Source organism: Nomascus leucogenys, chromosome 14, assembly GCF_006542625.1.
Source record: "Nomascus leucogenys isolate Asia chromosome 14, Asia_NLE_v1, whole genome shotgun sequence".
Taxonomy (NCBI): domain Eukaryota; kingdom Metazoa; phylum Chordata; class Mammalia; order Primates; family Hylobatidae; genus Nomascus; species Nomascus leucogenys.
In genome coordinates, this window is record NC_044394.1 from 78552547 (window position 1) to 78574993 (window position 22447).

Here is a 22447-nt window from a genome sequence, read left to right on the forward strand (position 1 = left end):
ACTATTGTACATTTTTTAAGTTTCTAATTTTGGGGCTAGAAATACAAACAACTTTGGTTTTTTAAAAAATTATAAAGTCATTAATTCTAATAGCTTTTTTGTGGGTTTCTATATAAACAGTAATGTCATTTGTGAATAATTATAATTTTATGTTTTTGTTTTCAATTCTTCTTTTTTTTTTTTTTTTTGAGACGGAGTCTTGCTCTGTTGCCCAGGCTGGAGTGCAATGGTGTGATCGTGGCTCACTGCAAGCTCTGCCTCCCAGGTCCAAGCGATTCTCCTGCCTCAGCCTCCCAAGTAGCTGGGATTACAGGTACCTGCCACCACGCCCGGCTAATTTTTGTATTTTTAGTACAGACGGGGTTTCACCATGTTGGCTAGACTGGTCTCAAACTCCTGACCTCAGTTGATCCACCTGCCTTGGCCTCCCAAAGTACAGGGATTACAGGCGTGAGCCACCAAGCCCAGCCTGTTTTCAATTCTTTGTAACTATTCTTGTTTTATGGTACTGGCAAAGACTCCTAATACAGTGTTGAACTGAGATCGTGTATTAGTTTCTAGGGTTGCTATAAGAAAGTACTACAGGCTGAGTGCCTTAAACAACAGAAACTTATTACTTCAGAGTTTTGGAGGGTAGAAATCTGAGAGCAAGGTCTGGTAACTTCAGACATTCCTTAGCTTATAGATCTCCTTCCTCTTCCTGTGTGTTCACTTATCTTTTCTCTGTATGTATCTGTCTCTGTGTACAAATTTCCCCTTTTTATAAGTACACAGTCACATTGGATTAGAGCTCACCCTAAATGACTCTGATCATCTTATTTCCACATAAGGCCCCATTCACGGGTACTGGGGGTTAGGACTTCAGCATGATTGGGGGAGAGTCATTTCAATCCATAACAGATGGCAATAGTAGACATTCTTGTCTTGTTACTTGTTTCAAAAGGAAAGATTTTTTAATTTAATTTAATTTAATTTATTTAACGCTTTTTCTGCGTCTTTTGAAATAGTTTTTTTCTTTTAATTTATAAATGTGGTGAGCTAAACGAACAGATTTTATTACCTTAAACCAATATTGCATCCCAACTTAGCCATATTGTATTTTTAATACATATTTGTCGATTTCATGTGCTAATATTTAGTGTTTTTACAGGTTTATTTGTGAGTAAGAATGAGCTGTGATTTTTCCTTTTTCCTTATATGGTTTGAATATCAAAGTTTTACTTTCTGCTACTTTCATAAAATAAAGTAAGGATATGTTCCCTCTTTTATTTATCTTTTTATCCTTAGGAACATTTATTATGTGAAATTGGAATTAGGTGGTTCCTAAGTGTTTAGTGGAACTCACTAGGAGATCCATCTGGACCCGGTGCTTGCTTTGTAGGATAGACAGTGTCTATTAAATCAGGATGTAGCCAGTGCTCTGTGCTGCCCATAAACTCATCCCAGTCAGCTCTCCTGGCCTTGGCCTTGTGCTGTGAAAAGAAGTGGGGCCTCTAAAATCCTACATAGCTTTTGTAACAGGTCTCCAAGTAAAGAACACAGAAACTTCCTTTGAAACTTAGGGGTAATATAAAATCTGTGGTGCCCAGCCCCATGTGTAGCCGAAAAGAACAGAATTGTCATTTTCGAACTGAGGTTTAGGAAACTTCCTAAGGAGTAAGGGAAGATGCTAAAAGTCATCAGTTCTTTTTTTTTTTTTTTTTTTTTTTTTTGAGATGGAGTTTCACTCTTGTTGCCTAGGCTGGAGTGCAGCGGCACAATCTCTGCTCACTGCAACTTCCGCCTCCCGGGTTCAAGTGGTTCTCCTGCCTCAGCCTGTCAAGTAGCTGGAATTACAGGCATGTGTCATCACGCCTGGCTAATTTTTGTATTTTTAGTAGAGATGGGAGTTTCACCATGTTGGCCAGGCTGGTCTTGAACTCCTGACCTCATGTGGTCCACCTGCCTCGGCCTCCCAAAGTGCTGGGATTACAGGCGTAAGCCACCATGCCCGGCCAAAAGTCATCAGTTCTTTTAAAGTGATGCCAGATACTGACTAAAAGATAATGTTTCTGTGTACTTTGTAGAAAAAGATTCGTATTTTTACATTAGCACTGACTAAGATGCTGACTAAGATTCTGACTATCACTAGTGGCAGAATCTTTAAAATGACAACGTGCATATTCTTAACCTGGTAGGAAATAATTACTAATATTTTTATTTTGACCCTTAGCACGTATTGCTTTATTCTGTTGCTGATTTATTTTTCTAGTCCTATTTCCTTAATAGGATGGGGAGACTCCTAGGAAGTGGGATTGTGTCTTGTAATTGTTTAGCTTAGTTTTTTGCACACTTAGAGGTGCTTGCTGCATATGCAATGTTAGCTTTAATTAAATTATGGTCCTTGAGCATACTAGCATTTTCCAGTCTCTTCCCTACCTGGGTATGTATTTTGAAATTTTAAGAAAACATTAAAATGTTGGCCGGGCACGGTGGCTCACGCCTGTAATCTCAGCACTTTGGGAGGCCGAGACGGGCGGACCACGAGGTCAGGAGATCGAGACCATCCTGGCTAACACCGTGAAACCCAGTCTCTACTAAAAATACAAAAAATTAGCCAGGCGCGGTGGCAGGCGCCTGTAGTCCCAGCTACTCGGGGGCTGAGGCAGGAGAATGGCGTGAACCCGGGAGGCGGAGCTTGCAGTGAGCTGAGGTCGGGCCACTGCACTCCAGCCTGGGCGACAGAGCGAGACTCCGTCTCAAAAAAAAAAAAAAAAGAAAACATTAAAATGTTGATCTTTTAAATTATTATAATCATACTTTTAAAGTGAATTTTTTAAATTTAATATTCTTATTTTTTAAAAAAATAGAGACCAAGTCTCAATATTTTGCCCAGGCTGGTCTTGAACTCTTGGGCGCAAGTGATCTTCCTGCCTGGGCCTCTCAAAGTGTTAGGATTATAGGTAAGCCTTAAAGTGAAGTTCTAACAAAAAGTTTAAATTTTAGGTCATTTTGAGATCACACAGTAAAGTATGAATTGTACACCTTAGAGAAACGTTTCCTTTTATTACCATGTTGAAACTTCTCTGATTCAGAACCCCAGCAGGTTATATTTAATAGAGGTGTGGCCTAAAGTTTATCTTTTTATGATTCATATTTTATCTAAGTAAATATATCATGTGAATTAGATCATGGAAAAAATAGTTTTTTTAATTAATTTTTTTTTTTTTTGAGACGGAGTTTTGCTCTTGTTACCCAGGCTAGAGTGCAGTGGTGCGATCTCGGCTCACTGCAACCTCTGCCTCTCAGTTCGAGCGATTTTCCTGCCTCAGCCTCCTGAATAGCTGGAATTACAGGTGCCCCCTACCATGCCTGGTTAACTTTTTTTTGTGTGTGTATTTTGAGTAGAGACGGGGTTTTGCCATGTTGGGCAGGCTGGTCTTGAACTCCTGACCTTAGGTGATCCGCCTGCCTCAGCCTCCCAAAATGCTGGGATTACAGGCGTGAGCTACCACTCCTAGCCAATTTTTTTTCTTTTTTCTTTTTTTTTTCTGTGTGAAAGCATCTCACACTGTTTCCCATGCTGGAGTGCAGTGGTGCGGTCATGGCTCACTGAAGCCACAAACCACTGGGCTCAAGCAACCCTCCTGCCTCGGCCTCCTGAGGAGGAGGAAATACAGGTGTGCCCCACCAGGCCTGGCTGAGTTTTTATATTTTTTTGTAGAGACAGGGTTAAGAATAAGTCATTTTTAAGTGCTAGCATGTTACTTCTTCAGCTTTCATTTACTTCCATGTAATTCTGCATTATTACCATTTAATTACCAAAGCAAGTCCTTATTTTAAAGGCCTGTAATAGGAAACTTATCTTCAGCAAGGCTTGAGTAACAGTTTACTAGATAATGAAACAATATTGCATTTCTTTTTAAATATTATAGAGTTACGACTTTTTAGTAAACCATATGTTTTTTTTTTTTTTTTAGCAGCTCTCTGTCCCTCTCCCCTTGTCTATCTACTGCAGGATTTAGACTAAATATGAGGAGTTTGATTCTTTCTATAATATTCTTTACTGCAAATGTGTTTAGTTTATCCCTTATGCTAACTGAAGACAGGGGCTGGAATTATGAATAATATACTTTTAAGAAGCTAAATAGAAGGAGTTTGATTGTAGGTGCCCAGAGTTTGTTTCTCTATTCCTTCCGCAAAGGAGACACAATTTATCTTTTAAATGGCAGAACTGCTTACTCCTGCCGTTTAAAAAAGACAACCCTGATTGATTAATCAGTGAAGGAAGAAGTATTTTATATTACTTCACTTTCACTAACTTAGATGTCTGGAAGCAGACATTTCAGTATCTGAGTTTTACTCATTAGCTCTTAAATGGAGAAAAAAAATGTTGTCTAGGTGGGTTTTGGTGGTTATGTTTGGTTGGGACAAATACACAACGTTGTTTAAGAGCTGTTTGTACCAGAGACTATTTGTAGAAGCCTGCAAGAGTTCTGCACCCGGCCTCACCTGGGATTCTGGGGATGTTCGCACAGCCCCAAGGTAGATGGACATGATTCCTTCTCTGTGGTGCCTTTAGAACCTCCCTCTACACTTCCCCCAGCTCTTTTCCATAGTTTCTGTGAAGATGAACTCCCATAAATGAGTGTGAAGCTATCTTAGGGGTGGGGCAGGTGTGTGAGTGTGTGTTCTGGCTTATGATGCAGGCTGTCTTTTGGCAGAGGTGAACAGGTTACCCATATCTGAGGACAGAAGACAGCATAGTTTAATCTCTTGGTGCCCAGCTTGGGAAGTAAACACCTGAAGCAAGCCAGTAGTTTGAGAGAGGAGAGCTGATCCAGACTGGGAGGGAATCATAGTATTTATGATGAGATCCAAAAGTTTGAGTGCTGTGTGCCAGCTGTCAGCATTTTATATGAGCTCACTTAGTTAATCGTTCAACAGTCCTATGAAGTAGGTACCATTATTCTCATTTCACAGATGAGGCAGTTGAGGCTGGAATAGCCAAGTGTCCATTCTGGCTGCTGTAACAAACTACCATACACTAGGTAATTAATAGACAATAGAAATGTATTGCTTACCGTTCTGGAGGCTGGGAAGTCCAAGATTGAGGCATGGTAGGCTCAGTGCTTGGTGAGGGCCCATCCCTCAGGGGTGGTGCCTTTCAGCTGCCTCCTCACGCAGTGGATGGAAGCAACAAATAAGCTCTCTGGGGCCTCTTTGATAAGGGCATTAATGCCATTCATAAGGGCTCCACCCTCATGACCTAATGACCTCCCAGTTGCCCCACCTCCCAACACTACCACTCTGGGGATTAAGTTCCAACATGTGAATTTTAGGGGGACACAAACATTCTGACCATAGCACCAAGTAATTTGCTCAAGTGATGAGAAGAAAACAGGAAGGACTGATGTGTCTACAGACAAGCGTCCTCCTCAACCCTGGGGTACCCTCCCTCCTGGGGGTTTTGTTGAGCTAGGGAAGGGGGCTGGAGTCTCACTTGTGTATAGCTGTCATTGCCCCCATGGATGGGGGCAGACACGAAATTGTAGATTCCAAAATTTTCTATTTGAAAGGCACCAAAGAAGTTCTCTGATTCCTTCCCTTCCCGGATGCATGAACCTTTCTTGAATATTTCTGAGAGGTCTTCCTCGCTTTGCTGGAATGCCTTCAAGTATTAGCAACTTCAGCTCTCATGAAGCAGCACTGTTCAGTGTTCAGAAAGCTTGAAGTGAGGAAGGGATAGTGATAGGGAACCTTTCACTTCAAGCTCTCTGAACATGCAGCAATGCTGATGCAAGCCCAGCCAGCTGCCCTACAGCTCCCGCCATTCTCTGCAGTCCTCTGATCCCCTGCCCTGCTCCCGATCACAGGGACTGTGCCTTTGAGTTTGCTTCTGGCTGCCTGAGAAGTCAGAAAGGCCACCTTGCCTGATATCCCTCTGACTTTGTGGAGTGTGAAGCCACAGTTCTCTGCAGAAGATGAAGTAGGAGGCCACGGGCTAGTGTGTGGGAAAGTCTCACTTCCAGTAGGAGCCAGGGACCGGTCCACACATCCACTGAATAGCTCCACTCACCACCTGAAATCCTTTCGAGATCCGAGGCACACCTTTACTCTCCACATGAATACATTTACTCCAGAGCTGGGGCTGATGCACCTGCCTTGTTAGGAAGAACACAAAGAAACCCAAGGCCTGGCGTCTGCCTCGGTGTTCCTGGCAGGATCCTGTGACTGTGGTTGTGTTCATTGACTAAAGTGCATATTCAAGTAGCTGTAGAAACCCGGGGAAGATGGCCGGGCGCGGTGGCTCACGCTTGTAATCCCAGCACTTTGGGAGGCCGAGGCGGGCGGATCACGAGGTCAGGAGATCGAGACCACGGTGAAACCCCGTCTCTACTAAAAATACAAAAAAATTAGCCGGGCGTGGTGGCGGACGCCTGTAGTCCCAGCTACTCGGAGAGGCTGAGGCAGGAGAATGGCGTGAACCCGGAAGGCGGAGCTTGCAGTGAGCCGAGATTGCGCCACTGCACTCCAGCCTGGGCCACAGAGCGAGACTCCGTCTCAAAAAAAAAAAAAAAAAAAAAAAGAAACCCGGGGAAGATCAGTGAGGATCATTTCTGCCTTTTTCAGAAATCCTTTTTGTTTTTTGTTTAAATGGGGTCTCATTATATTGCCCAGGCTGGCCTCCAGCTCCTGGGGTCAAGCCATCCTCCGGCCTCACAGAAATCCTTTTGTTATCTTGCCTGTGGGTGAATGCCTGCATTTGTCTTCTGCCTGCAAGCGTGTCTCCCAGGAGCAATGTGAGGAGGCTCCAGGTGACTCTGTGTGGGGACTGAGCAGGATGGCACGTGATCACAAGCACATACATATGTGTGTATGGGTGTGTGTATGTGTGGTTTTCTTCTTGGGTCTCTTGCTGTCTGATGGGGGAGGTCAGTGGGGAAATGGTTTCTTTCCATTTTTTGATAGCGTGGAATGATTTTCTTTAATGAAAATGATAACTAGGGAATCCACGTATCATTATTGCAACCTCTGTTTCTGCTTCTTCCTTGTTCCTCTAAAATTAGTTTTCCTCTTTCTCTTCCAGCAGATCAGCCAGTAGACATGATGAGCATCAAAGCCTTTACGCTTGTCTCTGCCATTGAGCGGGAGCTGCTGATGGGCGACAAGGAGCGTGTCAACATAGAGTGCGTGGAGTGCTGCGGCAGGGACCTCTACGTGGGCACCAATGACTGCTTCGTCTACCACTTCCTGTTGGAGGAGAGGCCAGTGCCTGCTGGGCCGGCCACGTTCACTGCCACCAAACAGCTGCACAGACATCTGGGCCTCAAGAAGCCCGTGAACGAGCTGCGCGCGGCCTCAGCCCTCAACAGGCTGCTGGTGCTGTGTGACAACTCCATCAGCCTGGTCAACATGCTGAACCTCGAGCCAGTGCCTTCGGGGGCCCGCATCAAGGGGGCAGCCACGTTTGCACTGAACGAGAACCCTGTGAGTGGGGACCCATTCTGTGTAGAAGTTTGCATCATCTCTGTCAAACGCAGAACCATCCAGATGTTTCTGGTGTACGAGGACCGGGTGCAGATCGTCAAGGAGGTGTCGACCCCCGAGCAGCCCCTCGCTGTGGCTGTGGACGGCCACTTCCTGTGTCTGGCTCTGACCACTCAGTACATCATCCACAATTACAGCACAGGCGTCTCCCAGGACCTATTTCCCTACTGCAGCGAGGAGAGGCCGCCGATTGTCAAGAGGATAGGGAGACAGGAGTTCCTGCTGGCGGGCCCCGGAGGGCTGGGTGAGGAGGATGCATTTGTGCGCCTAGTCTTTTTGGGTGGCCTCAGTGACTGCGTGTTGAAACTGGAGAGTGAGATTGGCGCTGTGCAGAATAAATCCTCAGTGACATTAGGCATGTGTGGCAAGACAGAGGTAGCAGTGCTTGACGAGTGCTTGATGAAATCCAGTTCGATTGTTCTGTGAACATGGGGTTGGAGTCATAAAACCAGTTTCTTTCACATTGAAATGAAGCTTGAAGACAGCTCTGGTGGTGTTACCGGGAAGGGGGGATGTTCTCAGCCCTTAGTCATCTTGGGAGAAAGATTTTGGCCAAGAGACAATTCAGAGATAGCAGAGAGCTTTCTGAAGGGAAATAGAGAACAGAGAGTTTATATGGAGAGAGACAGTACGTTCTGAAAGATGAGGCAGAGTGGGATGCTGAGAGAGTGAGCCAGCAGCCCTGAGAGTTCTGCATCAGGTTTTTATGATGCTGGATTTTTTCTTGAAGTTCCCACCTCTGTCTTAAATTTCTGCGTTTTTCCTTTGTCTGATTTTCCTGCTTCTGCCGTAAGTCCCCACCTTTTCCTCTCACCTAATTTCTACTCTAAGCTTGTTGGACCCTCTCTTACTATTAGTTGGTGCACATGTACAGCCGGTGTTGGATGTGAATCCCACCTAATGGCTGCATTGCTCATTACCTCCACCCCAGGAAGGTTGTACAGCGGTTAGGTCCATACTTACTGCACCTGCATGTCTCTTTGGAATTTTTCCTTTACCCTCTTTCCCTCCTCTCTGCTCATATCTAGCATGCATGTTTTGTTTGTTTGTTTTGTTTTGTTTTGAGACAGAGTCTCGCTTTATTGCCCAGGCTGGAGTGCAGTGGCACAATATCGGCTCACTGCAACCTCTACCTCCCAGGTTCAAGCGATTCTCCCTGCCTCAACCTCCCAAATAGCTGAGATTTCAGGCATGCACCACCACGCCCAGCTAATTTTTGTATTTTTAGTAGAGATGGGGTTTCACCATGTTGGTCATGTTGGTCTTGAACTCCTGACCTCAAGGGATCAACCCACCTCGGCCTCCCAAAGTGCTGGGGTTACAAGCATCAGCCACCGTGCCTGGCCAGCATGCATCTTTTTGATGGTCTCTGGTATGTGGGATTTTCCAGACCTCCCTTTTCTCAGGGGCTCTTCCCTCCCACTCATGTCTAGCTATCTACCCACTGTGACAGTGGGAAAATTCTTTTAAGTAAATAACTACAAAAATAACTCCGGGCCGGGTGCGGTGGCTCACGCCTATAATCCCAGCACTTTGGGAGGCCAAAGCAGGCGGATCACCTGTGGTCAGGAGTTCGAGACCAGCCTGACCAACATGGAGAAACCCTGTCTCTACTGAAAATACAAAATTAGCCAGGCATGGTGGTACATGCCTGTAATCCCAGCTACTCAGGAAGCTGAGGCAGGAGAATTGCTTGAACCCAGGAGGCAGTGATTGCGGTGAGCCAAGATCGCGCCATTGCACTCCAGCCTGGGCAACAAGAGAGAAACTCTGTCTCAAAAAAAAAAAAAAAACCAGAAAACTCCGTAAGCGTTCCTGGTAAGATTTTCCCACAAGAGTGGGTTGTCATTTGATTGTTTTTGCTCCTCATTCTAAAAAGTTGTTGAGGCTGGGCGAGGTGGCTCACACCTGTAATCCCAGCACTTTGGGAGGCCGAAGCAGGCAGATCACCTGAGGTCAGTAGTTCGAGACCAGCCTGGCCAAAAGGTGAAACCCTATCTCTACTAAAAATACAAAAATTAGCCTGGTATGGTGGCAGGCACCTGTAATCCCAGCTACTCAGGAGGCTGAGGCAGGAGAATCGCTTGAACCTGGGAGGCGGAGTTTACAGTGAGCTGAGCTCGTGCCACTGCACTCCAGCCTGGGTGACAGAGTGAGACTGTCTAAAAAAAAAAATAAATTAATTAATAAAAATAAAAAGGATTTGAGGTAGCTAAGTATTTTCAATGTCATGTCCATAACGTTTTCTCTTTTATGTCCTGTCATTTCATCCCACCAAAAAGTTTTTTGTAGCTAGCTCCTCAAAAGGGGCTTTAGCAGTGCTCTTATGGCCTTAGCTAATTCTCTGGACAGCCTTATCAAAATTAAGAATCAGTGCTTTAGCCTTAGTGATGTCTCCTGGTATTTTATTCCAGCCAGGGGTGGCTCATATTGGAGTTAGTGTATATGTTTATGGTACAGGGATGCTGGTGAGAGTGCGTTCCTTTTAACACTGGTATTTTTTAATCCTTGGCGAGGTTTTGTATAGACACCTCATTTCAAAGTGCTGAGTGCAAACAGATTTTCTTGTGATAACAAGAATTCCTGTCATGAACTATTTCATGTATATGTCTTGTTTTTCACTTTTTTTAAAAAATAGACTTAATTTTTTAGAGCAGTTTTAGGTTCACAGCAAAACTGAGGGGAAAGTATGCAGAGTTCCCGTAGACCTCCTGCCCTCCCGTTATCCACACAACAGTGGTACAGGGGGGGCACATCATTAGCACCCGAAGCCCGTAGTTTATATTAGGGGCCATGCTCGACAAATATGTAATGTGTAATGACATGAATCCACCATTGTAGCGTCATTCACAATCCTTTCACCACCTTAAAAGTCCTTTGTGCTCCACCTGTTCATCCCTCCCTTCCCCTAAGCCCCAGCAACCGCTGATCTTTTTGCTGTTTCCATGGGTTTTTTTATTTCTTTTCTAGAATGTCATCTAGTTGGGACCATACAGTATGTAGCCTTTTCAGATTGGCTTCTTTCACTTCGTCATAGGGTTTTCTCTTTTCCCACCCCCAGAATGGAGTCATACTCTGTTGCCCAGGCTGGAGTGCAGTGGTGCGATCTCGGCTCACTGCAACCTCTGCCTCCTGGGTTCAAGCGATTCTCCTGCCTTAACCTCCCAAGTAGCTGGGACTACAGGCACGTGCCACCATGCCCAGCTAATTTTTAGTAGAGATGGGGTTTCACCATGTTGGCCAGGCTGGTCTCGAACTCCTGACCTCAAGGGATCCACTGGCCTCGGCCTCCCAAAGTGCTGGGATTACAGGCGTGAGCCACCGCGCCCAGCCAGTAATATGCATTTATGTTTCCTCCATGTCTTTTTATGGCTTCACACCATAGATTCTTACTTTTTGAAGAAAAAATTCTTTAGCCCAGCCACATTTTTTTTGAAAAATTGAGGATTTCTGTACTGTGAAATTTTTTATTGTAGAAAACATATATAAACTTATATAATAAAGAGAATAGCATAATGAACCTGGTAGAGACGTCACCCAGCATCAGGCACTCTCAGTTTATACACGTCATGCCCCCTGTTTATTTTGAGGCAAATCCCAGACGTCATAGCATTTCATCTGTAAACGTTTTAGTACATATTTCTAAGTTACAGATACCTAAGAAAACCACAATTCCTAAAAAACCTGGCAGTAATTCCTTAATATCAAATATATCTAGATGTATCAGATTTCCCCTATTAGCATACATCATAATAGATGTAAATACATATATACACTTATGTTTAAGTATTTGTATGTTTATTTTTCAGTTTGTTTGAATCAGTTTCATACAAGGCCCATACATTGCAATTGATTGATCTGTTACTTTGTTTTAATCTTCAGTTTTCTGCTTCATATCTTTTTTGCTGAAGAAATTGGATGGTTTCATGCACAGTGTCCCACAATCTGGATTTTAATGATTTCATTCCCATAGTATTGTTTAACATGCCTCTCTGACCTCTGTGTTTTCTTCAAATAGTAATTAGGAGATTCAGAGTTTTTAAAAATTTGCTTGTTTTGTGGGGAGGCAAAACTACTTCCTAGTGGTGGAGTACTTCTGTCAGGGTTACATAATGCCTTCATCGCTCTGTAATGTTAACAGCTATTGACAGTTACTTCCCAGATCAATTCGGTTATTCAGTTTTCAATATGGGGGTCTCTTCTATCTTTCAAAAATGGCTGTCTGAAAAGTATCATTATAAACTATTGGACACAAATGTATGTGATCTGCTTGGTTTCATCCATGCCTGGTGGGAGTTTATTCAGGTGGACTCGTCAGTCCCTTTTTCATGCCACTAGAAATCTGATTACTTCCTTGACTTTCAGGATGTTCCCAACTCACTTCGTACATTTCTTGCCCTGGGTCTGGTTTCAGCCATTTCTCCAAAAAGCGCTGATGTTTACAGACCACAGTCTGGGAGCTAGAGGTGCTTACTGCTCATTGTTTCTAGGCCCTTCTTTCAGTAGACAGTGCTGGGGAGTATGTCTTTTTTATTTTATTTTATTCTTTTAGAAACGAGGTCTTGCTATGTTGCCCAGGCTGGCCTTGAACTCCTGGGCTCAAGCAAACCTCCCGCCGCAGCTTCCCAGGTAGCTGGGACTATAGACATGCACTACTGCACCTGGGTAAGTACATGTTTTGCAAAGATAATTTCATTGTGAAATCATGTTGATGGAACCAATCCATCATTGTACCTGTATCACCTTTCAACCACACCAAAGATCTTACTTCTCTACTACCTCAACATAATTACTCCTTTGATTTATCCCACAGTACATACAACAGAGTAACATGACCAACACTACCGCTCCCACAGTATAATTATTGGAAACTTTGATGGTTTGTGGTTCTTTCTGTCCTGAGGGTATTAGAAATATAGTCAAATTACTGTGTTTTAAAGTCACTTGGAGTAGTTCTCCTCTGTGTGGTTATGCCATCAACTAGATTTATAGTTAGATTTGTTTGTTTCATCTTACTTTTGATTTTTAGAAATTGCTTTGGCTCATTTTTTATTATGTAAATGATTACAAAGTTCCAAGACAGATGGATACAGCAAGATATCATCAAAGAGGTCTAAGCTTACAGCCAGTGTTTTACCGAGTCTCCCTCTCCCATAGGTAACCTTTATTTTTAGGGTTTATTCTTTCATTTTAAAATACAACATATATGTGTAAATATTTGTATCTCCTCCTTCTTGGCTAAATGATAGCGTACTTTTCCTCACCTTGCTTTTTTTTACTTAATATATTAAAGTGATCACTTCAGAGTATAGAGGTATTCCTCCTTCATTTTTATAGCTGTGCACTATTCTGCTGTGTGGAAGTACCATAATGCGTTCCATCTATTGATGGATATTTCGGGTCTTTTTTAGTCTTTAGCTATTCCTAGGGACTTATATTTGTGTGTATGTGTGTGTGTTTTCAGTGTATCTGTTAGAAAGCTTTCTAGAGATGAGATAGCAGAGTCAAAGTATAAATGCAAGGTATTGCCATAGTCTCCCTTGATAAAGGTTGCACCATTTTATTTCTCCCCAGCAACCTATGAAAGTGCCTGTTTCCCTCCAGCTTTGCCAACAGAGGATGTAGTCCAAACTTGTGTGTTTGCCAGTCTAGTATATGAGAAATGGTTTCTCGGTGTAGTTTTAATTTCCATTTGCCTTTTTTATGTGCGTGCTTGAACATTTTTCACATGTTTAAAAGCCATTTACATTTCTTCTGATGGGAATTATCTCTTCTTATCTCTAGCCCCCCCCCCCCTTTTTTGGTATTCTTTATATATTTGAGATACCAACTTCTCTGTTGTATGTTTCAGGTATTTGTTTCCATATTTTACTGTGCAAAAGCTTTTTTAAAAATTTCGGTATGATCTCACCAGGTGTGGTGGCATGTGCCTGTGGTCCCAGCTACAGGAAGCTGAGGCAGGAGGACTGCTTGAGCCCAGGAGTTCAAGGCTGTGGTGCTCCGTAATTGTGCCTGTGACTAGGCACTGCACTCCAGCCTGTGCAGCACAGCAAGACCCCATCTCAAAAAGAAAAAGAAAATTCTGTATAATCAAATGTATCAATATTTTCAGGTATTGCTTCTTGAGTTTGAGTTATAATTAGGAAGATTTCTCTGTCTTCCAGGTTAAAGACAAATTCACCTGTGTTTTCTTCTAGTACTTGTGTGGTTTTTTTCTTTTTTTTTTTTTTTTTTTTTTTGAGAGAGTCTAGCTCTGTTGCCCAAGCTGGAGTGCAGTGGCACAATCTCGGCTCACTGCAACCTCCACCTCCCGGGTTCAAATGATTCTGCTGCCTTACCCTCCCTAGTAGCTGGGATTACAGGTGAGTGCCGTCATTCCTGGCTAATTTTTTGTATTTTTTGTAGAGACAGGGTTTCAGCATGTTGGCCAGGCTGGTCTCAAACTCCTGACCTCAAGTGATCCACCCGCCTCGGCCTCCCAAAGTGCTGGGCTTACAGGCCTGAGCCATCGCACCTGACCAGTTTCAGTTCTTATAGTGAAGGGTGTAAGGAATACATTCCGTTTTATCTTTTTAAATTATTTATTTATTTATTTATTTTTGAGACAGGGTATTTCTCTGTCACCAAGGCCAGAGTGCAGTGGCACAATCTCAGCTCACTGCAACCTCCGCCTCCCCGGTTCAAGTGATCCTCCTGCCTCATTCCCCTTAGTAGCTGGGACCGCAGGTACCCGCCACCACGGCTGGCTAATTTTTGTATTTTTTGTAGCGACTGGGTTTCGCCACATGGCCCAGGCTGGTCTTGAACTCCTGGACTGGAGTGATCTGCCTGCCTTGGCCTCCCAAAGTGTTGAGGTTACAGGTGTGAGCCACTGCGGCCAACCTCAATTTTATCTTTTTTTATATAGCTGTCCAGTTATCCTAACAAACTGATTAAAGAGTCTATCTTTTCCTTACTGATGATGGCCTTTAATGTACACTAAATTTCCTAATGTATTGGGTCTGTCTCTGGATTTTCTGTTTTATTCTGTCAGTTCATTTGCCTAATTATGTGCCAATACCTAACTGTTTTAGTTATAAAGATTTGATAGGCTGGGCGCAGTGGCTCATGCCAGTAATCCCAACACTTCAGGAGGCCGAGGCAGGCAGATCACCTGACTTCAGGAGTTCGAGACCAGCCTGGCCAACGTGGCAAAACCCCGTCTCTACTAAAAATACAAAAATTAGCCAGGCATGGTGGTGCATGTCTGTAATCCCAGCTACTCGGGAGGCTGAGGCAGGAGAATCGCTTGAACCCAGGAGGCAGAGGTTGCAGTGAGCCGAGATGGTGCCACTGCACTCCAGCCTGGGCAACAGAGCGAGACTGCCTCAAAAAAAAAAAAAAAAAAAAAAAAAGATTTTACTCCATTATCCTTTGTTGGTTGTAGTGTTAGGATTGATGGGAAATAATAGTCAATAATCTTTATGATGCACTGTGTCTCAGCTACATGGGCATCTGGCTAAATGAACCAACCTTCTTAAGTTTTGTTCTGCTTGTAACTGGCACAATTATAAGCAAATTGAAAGATTACTTGTAACGCCTCTCACACAGTACCTATATACAGATTCTATCTTCAGCATAGTCACCACCAGACTTTAAACCACAGGTTTAAAGTCTTAAACCCTGTCCTATGACAGTGCTTCTTGAAGAAGGTAAATAATTCAGCTACTCTTCACCACACATGGTTCCCTCTCCTTCTCCCAGCTTAGATAAGGGGGTGGATGAAATGTAGAGGGTACACAATTGAAAATAATGGTTTTAAAAGGTGTGCCATTTACACATTTGTTACATGTGCCTGTTGACAGCAGTCACACTCCTGCAGCAGTACAGAAACAATAGACTTTATCACCTATTTGGCAAGAATAGAATTAGTTTGTGGGTGTTGATCACAGTCCCCTCTGTTCCTAGGTGGGGCTTCGAGGCTTCTCCTAGTGCTTGTCCTGGACTCCTCTTTTGCCAGTTACTGCTTGCTTTTTTATTCTAGTGAAAGCTTTGCTTTGCTTTTTGCATGGATGCCTTTGTTCTTGACTCCTCATCCTTTGCCCTTTATTTATTTATTTTGAGATGGGGTCTCACTATGTTGCCCAGGTTGGTTTTGAACTTCTAGGCTCAAGCAATCTTCCTGTGTCAGCCTCCCAAGTAGCTGGGATTATAGACACTCACCACTGCCCCAGGCCCTTGCTCTTTTTATTTTAAAAACATTCATCCGGGCCTCTGTGCTGGCTCTGGTTGGGTGATATTCAGCCTTAAGCAGGTAAATGCAGTGACCTCGTTTGACCTCCAGGGTGAGGCTGAGCGATGTTATTGGTGTCCATGTGACCATGAGAGCTGTACTGTCTAGAGCATGTTACTTGAGCAGAAATTCAGCAGAATCCTCAGGATTACGCCCTATTTGAAAGTCACTTTGTCCTCACATGAGGACACATGCTTTATGAATCTTCCCGTGGCTTACATGGAAATGTATTTTTAACCTCATTTTTATTTTATTTTACTTATTTATTTTTAGATAGGTTCTTGCTCTGTCGCCCAGGCTGGAGTACAGTCATGGCTTACTGAAGCCTTGACCTTCAGGGCTCAAGTTATCTTTCCACCTTTAGCCTCCCGAGTAGCTGGGACTACAGATGTGCAACACCACACCTGGCTAATTTTTATATTTTTTGTAGGGGTGAGGTTTCACCATGTTGCCCAGGCTAGTCTTGAACTCTTGAGCTCAACACCATCTGCCCGCCTGGGTCTCCCAACATGTTGGGATTACAGGCGTGAGCCACCACGTCCAGCCTATTTTATTTTTTATTTTGCTAAGTTTGTGGTAATATTATTACAACTTCATTTTTAATTGGAAGTAAATAACAGATATACATTCTGGGTAAGGTAGTTCTCTTCACAAAAATAAATTCCTGTAGGGCTCTTCACACATACAGCATATTATATTGTTTTTCCTTTCTTGAAATATAAGACTGTACAGGAAAATTGCTGGTGGGCAGGGGTCATTCTGCATCCAGACATAGCTACAGGAAAATGACACCATGCTTATTTGGAAGCCCACCTAACTCTTTCTTCTTACTTCTAGGCATGTTTGCCACAGTCGCAGGGATATCCCAGCGCGCCCCTGTGCACTGGTCGGAGAACGTGATTGGGGCGGCTGTGTCCTTTCCATACGTCATAGCGCTTGATGACGAATTCATCACAGTCCACAGCATGTTGGATCAGCAACAGAAGCAGACCCTGCCCTTTAAGGAGGGCCACATCCTACAGGACTTTGAAGGTACTCATTCACATAGAAGTCTTAGTGAAATCTACTTAACTCTTTTATGATATTTCTTCAGTAAATATCATTTAGGAACTGGGCCTTGCGCTAAGCATAAAAGATACACAGATGACTCCAATACAGTCTCTGTGCTTCAGGGGCTGCACAGTTAGTGGGGAGACAGACATTTAAACAAATAGCTATGGCAGTATAAAAGCTTGATCACAATGGAATAAGGCCCATTGTGAGAGCAGAGGAGAAAGTATTTCCTAGAGATATCAGGGAGGGCTTCCTGAAGGAGGTGCTGTTTTAGCCAAACCTTTAAGGATGCATAGGAGTCAGCCAGGCAGATGTTGTGTGTAAGAACCTTCTGGTAGAGAGAAAGGTGTATGCGAATCTGTTCGAGAGGGTACTATGGGCTTCAGGCCACACAAGCAGTTTACTGTGACTGTAGTGCATGGTGTGTATAAAGGGGCAGTGTGAGCTGAGGCTGCAGCAGACCAGGGTAGTCAGGGTGGCGGAGGCAGGAGGGACTTCATTTCGTGTGTATGGTGAGCCACTTGAAGGATTTACTCTACTTTTCTTCAGTTTTATTTTGAACACTTTGAAGCAGACCGAAAAGTGGTAAGAGAGACAAAGTAAACCACCAGAAACCTTTCACCTAGATTCAACGCTTGTTAACATTTTGCTGAGCCATTTGAAAGTACGAGGAAGATATCATGATATTTAATCCCAAAATTCTTCTACACACATCTCCCAAGAATAAGGGCATTTTCCTACAAAACCACGATGCCATTTTCACACCTGAAAAAAATTCACATTAATTTACAATACCATCTCATGTCCTGCCAATATTCAGATTTCCCCAATTGACCTAAGAATGGCTTTTATCATGTTTTCTTCCAACCAGGAACAAATCTAGATTTATGCATTGCATTTGCCACTTAAGGATTTTCGTTCACCAAACATTACCCTTGCTGTGCCAAGTGCTGTCTTATAGATGCTTATAGGAGATGATAAGACTCACAGTTCCTGCCATTAAGTGGGTTAATTCCAGTGGGGCTGTGGCGCATGTGCTGGGGTTGCACACAGAGCAGTATTGTGGTGCGGTGCCTGATGAGTAGTAGAGACGGGCTCAGGGTGTGGTAGACGCACAGAAGGATGATGTAACCGGCCCAGGGTGAGAACACAGGGAGGCTTCCTGGGAAAAGTGACTCCAGGCAGAGCAGGGACAGAATGTCATTTGAGAATGAGAAAAACTGCCTTAGTTGTGATACAGAAGACAGAAAGAGTTAGATTGTTTCCTATAAACAGGTGGTGCTTAGCTGAAAGTTTCTGCAGAAGGGAGCCAGATTTAATTTGGAAGCTTAGTAGTAGGAGCTAGTCTTGGACTGCAGTTCTGACTCTTCCACAGACTACCTGTGGAGGGGCTCACAGGTAAAATGAGGGTGGCAGTGTTGGCCGTGGGCCAGGTTAACTTGCAGGATTGTGGGGAGATGAATACATTAATGGCAAGACTTTGGAGGTATTTTTGGTTGGCAGATGAGCATGAAATATTATCTCATGCTTCAAAATATCACATTAAAATTTTAATTTTATATAAACTAACTTGGAGGGAAAAGAATGTTTTAAAAATGTTGTATATTCTTATTGATAATGTTCCCTGATTGAACTCTGCATCTTCATTGGACTATGTATTATGCGTTTACTACACTGATTTTACATTTACCAGCATTTCTTAATTTAAAAAAAAGGCAAAAAAAAAAGCAAGATATTATTCTTTGGAAATGTCATACTAAGATTTTGCCCTTTTCTGACAGTTGACAGTGTGGGAAAAAGAAAAGCATTATAATTTATAATTTTTGTAGGAATTCCTTTGAGGAAACTATGGTAAAATTGTTGGAAAAATCAGGTAATGATCCAGTTTGGGGAAAGCAGTGTGTTTTTTTGCAGGCAATATGTTTTTTCTCTTTCCAACAATGCTGAATTTCTTCCCAGGAAGAGTGATCGTTGCCACAAGTAAAGGAGTTTACATCTTGGTTCCATTACCTTTGGAAAAACAAATACAGGATCTTCTAGCAAGCCGCAGAGTAGAAGAGGCTTTGGTTTTAGCAAAAGGAGCCCGGAGGAACATTCCAAAGGAAAAATTTCAGGTTTGTAATTAACTGGTCACAGAAATATGCCTCTAAGTCACCACTTAGAGGACATTCAGATTTAACTAACGTACATCGGCCCTTCTCATGTACCGGGCTGTACACACTGCTTTTATATCTGTTGTTTAATTTTCTCAACAAATCCACATTGTATAGATAAGGAAACAGGCTTTAGAGCAGTTGAACAGCTTGTGACTGAGAAGGCACTGCCAAGAGTGGAGAAGTCAGGCTTCCAACTTCTGACTTAATTCTGCTACTTTAGAAATGGGCTTGTATTTCTAATCAACTTTCCTCTTCCGTGGACCTTCAGAGAAAGATCAAGAACATAGCTCTTATAAGGCAAAAGAGTGGGGTCAGGTTAATTTGTCTCCGAATTTAGAATTTGTATTTGTCAGGAAAGGGTTGAATTAAAGTTTAGATTTCTATCATCTATAGGAAAAGCTTTATTAACCATATTGGTAAGCATCTTACTAACTAAATTGATATTGTAGGAACCCCATCTAGTTGATTTCCTTAGGAGAACTTTTTGTTTTGTTTTTTTTTTTTGAGATGGAGTCTCACTCTGTTGACAGGCTGGAGCGCGTTGGCGCGATCTTGGCTCACTGCAACCTCCGCCTCCCGAGTCCAAATGTTTCTCCTGCCTCAGCCTCCCTCAGCCTCCCAAGTAGCTGAGAATACAGGCACCCGCCACCACACCCAGCAAATTTTTGTATTGTTAATAGAGACGGGGTTTCACCATGTTGGCCAGGATGGTCTCGATCCCTTGACCTCGTGATCCGCCCACCTTGGCCTCCCAAAGTGCTGGGATTACAGGCGTGGGCCACCAACCCCGGCCAGGAGAACATTTTTAATGCACTTGAGAAACACTCATTTTAAATATAATTTGGTATAATAAATGCAATCGATATAAATCGTGTCTCCTGAAAACTATTACTTGATGAGTTATTAGGTTGTACAGGTTACTCTATATTTGAGGGGAACAAAACATAATATTGATATGTATGTGTGCTTCGGACGAATATCTAAATTAATAATGAAAAGTTCTTAATGTTGGTCAGATTTTAGAGATGACAGTGTAATTGTTGTGGAATGAAATGTTCTTTGGCCTCAGGCGCTTTATGCAGCAAAGGGTAGATTCTGAAAGTGAAAGAAGACAGGATGTGTGATTTATGGTTGTGGGCTGTGAAGGTGGGCAGTACCTCTTTTCTACATTTAAATGTTTGATAAACTTTTCATCTTTGTTCCTAACTTTTGAGTAAGACTGATCTACTAGCATTCAGCAGGGGGCAGCAAAGGCAAAAAGAAGAAAGCTGCTGAGCTTCTGGTGCCCTGGAGGGGCGGGTGCAGACCAGAGGCAGATCGCCAGTCCCAGGCCTGCCACTGCCGCGCATGCTCTCAGCCCCTTCTCCTCTCCTGCGAGCTGCCCTCAGTGGATGTGTGGAAGTCCAGGGGGGCCACATTCCAAGGTTTTCCAGCTGCCACTGTGGAGTATTCCCTCCTTGCACACACACCATGTGCACATTTTAAGCGTGTAACATTTTCTTATGGAGGCTTTCAATGCTCTTTATCTGATTTTTGCTCTTTTCTTCTCTATGCTTTTTGCCAGAGTAGAGCTACACAGTCAGTATTAGATAATATTAGTCATCTTGTTCTCCAATCTGATATCTCAGGGTTTTTTTGTTCGTTTGTTTGTTTCTTTTCTAACCTGCTTCCCACCTCTCCCTGTATTACTGCAAGCTCCTATCTCTAGCCCTGGAAATACACCCTCAGAATTATCTCGAGTCCACCCATTATTCTCAGTTCCCATTGTTACTGCTGGTATTCAGACCACGCTCACTTTTGCCCGCGTTTTTAACAGCCTCCGTGTGTGATTGCAGTCCATCTTCCCTGCAACTATATGGAAATGATCTTTCTCCGTTATGGACCGAGTCCTTTGCTTAAAATACTTTAGTGGGTATCTCATTGCCCAGGTCAAGTCCACAGCCTTGAAGCATGGCTGACGCCACCGTCTTCTGTGGCCTTCTTGTCTTTTACACACACACACACACACACACACACACACACACACACTCACTCCTATGAAGCACATGCCTACATTCTACATTTCTGCCTCAAAGGGTGGAAGACAAAGAGAACAAACAACCAGTGAGCTGGATGATATATCAGGAACCCTGCAAGGCATTTGAAAACATTTGTTGTTTTAACCCTCAAAAGAATTCGGTAATGACTAGTACCATTGTCCTCATTTCACAGACAAGACATGGCAGTGCAGATCAGCCATACCTCTGGACATCAGGCTGGTGCTTCCCGTAGGGCCCTTTACCCTGCGATTACTGGAGTGTACTTCTCTACTCGAAAAAATAGTTTTGATACCTCGCTTAAATATCTCCTTTTCACTAAGCCTTCCCTTTCCTCTGGGCAGAGGTAAGGACTTACCCCATGCACCTGCGATTTATTGCCCATACCATTTATCATTTCACCCATCAGCTCCATGCTTCTCCCTCCCCTAGGTCCTGGGTAGGTTCTTCCCTTTTAATACCAAGGAAAGAATGAATGAGTAATTCAGAGCTTCCAACTGGCCTTCCAGCAGAGCTGTGATATAATGGATTGGCAGCACGGGGTTTTTGTTTGAAATAGAAACCTTAAACAATAAAACAATATTGATTTAAAAAAAAGGTTTAGAAATGACTTTTCATAAATGTGTATGTTTTAAAGGATATATCCAGCTCATATGTTTAACTACATTGCTTCTTTTAGTCTTAGAGTGTTTGTGACCACATGCTAGACCCTAAGCTTAGAGAAACCAGGAAGGGAGAGGATGAGAAACTTGAGCTCAGTAGACTTCTTCACCATTGCACTCCTTTCCCTTCATTTAAAGCAAGGGCTGGTTTCGCTTCTCTGAGTTCTGAATTAGCAAGGGGTTTGTCAAGAAGTTTGACTGTGGGGCTGGGATTAAGGATCGTTTCTTCAGGAGATCCAAAAGGGTTGTTCAGAACTTTAGAAAGCAAGCCTTAAATTATATTACAGTTTAGAATGCTGTATTTAAAATAAGAAACAGTAAAGGGATATCTTGCTTTATAGACAAAGATTTGTGTCACACACAAAATATTACCTGATTTCTATCACATAATATGGATAGTGTTTATATTTAAGCTTGAGCTCCGATAGACTTTTTTTTCCATTTCATCTAAAAACATTTCAATACATGTCTCTAAAAGCACAGATGCCCCCTTTGAAATGTAACCACAGTACCATTGTCGTCACTCCCCCAAATCAGCACTGATTCCTTTGTGTGCTGGGTATCTGGTCAGTGCTCGTATTTCCACACTCGTCCAGTGAATGTTTTTGCTTTTTGTTTTTAGTCCTTAGGGAAAATCTCACTAGCCTGTACAATCAAATTACTGTTTTAATGTCACGTGGGATAGTTCTCCTCTGTGTGGTTCTGCCACCAACTCTTACATATGTAGTTAGGTTCATT

At 43.1% G+C, this 22447-nt stretch overlaps 1 protein-coding gene across 1 annotated transcript in view; it reads left to right on the forward strand.

The window, feature by feature from the left end:
- The first annotated feature begins 278 nt into the window (after positions 1 to 278).
- Positions 279 to 22447, forward strand: part of TGFBRAP1 (transforming growth factor beta receptor associated protein 1) — a 56795-nt gene continuing 34626 nt past the window's right edge. The window contains exons 1-4 of the mRNA XM_030827607.1: positions 279 to 313; positions 7070 to 7774; positions 16640 to 16834; positions 18815 to 18969. Coding sequence (XP_030683467.1) covers positions 7087 to 7774; positions 16640 to 16834; positions 18815 to 18969 — 1038 coding nt within the window. The 5' untranslated portion in view covers positions 279 to 313; positions 7070 to 7086. The remainder of the gene's footprint in view (positions 314 to 7069; positions 7775 to 16639; positions 16835 to 18814; positions 18970 to 22447) is intronic.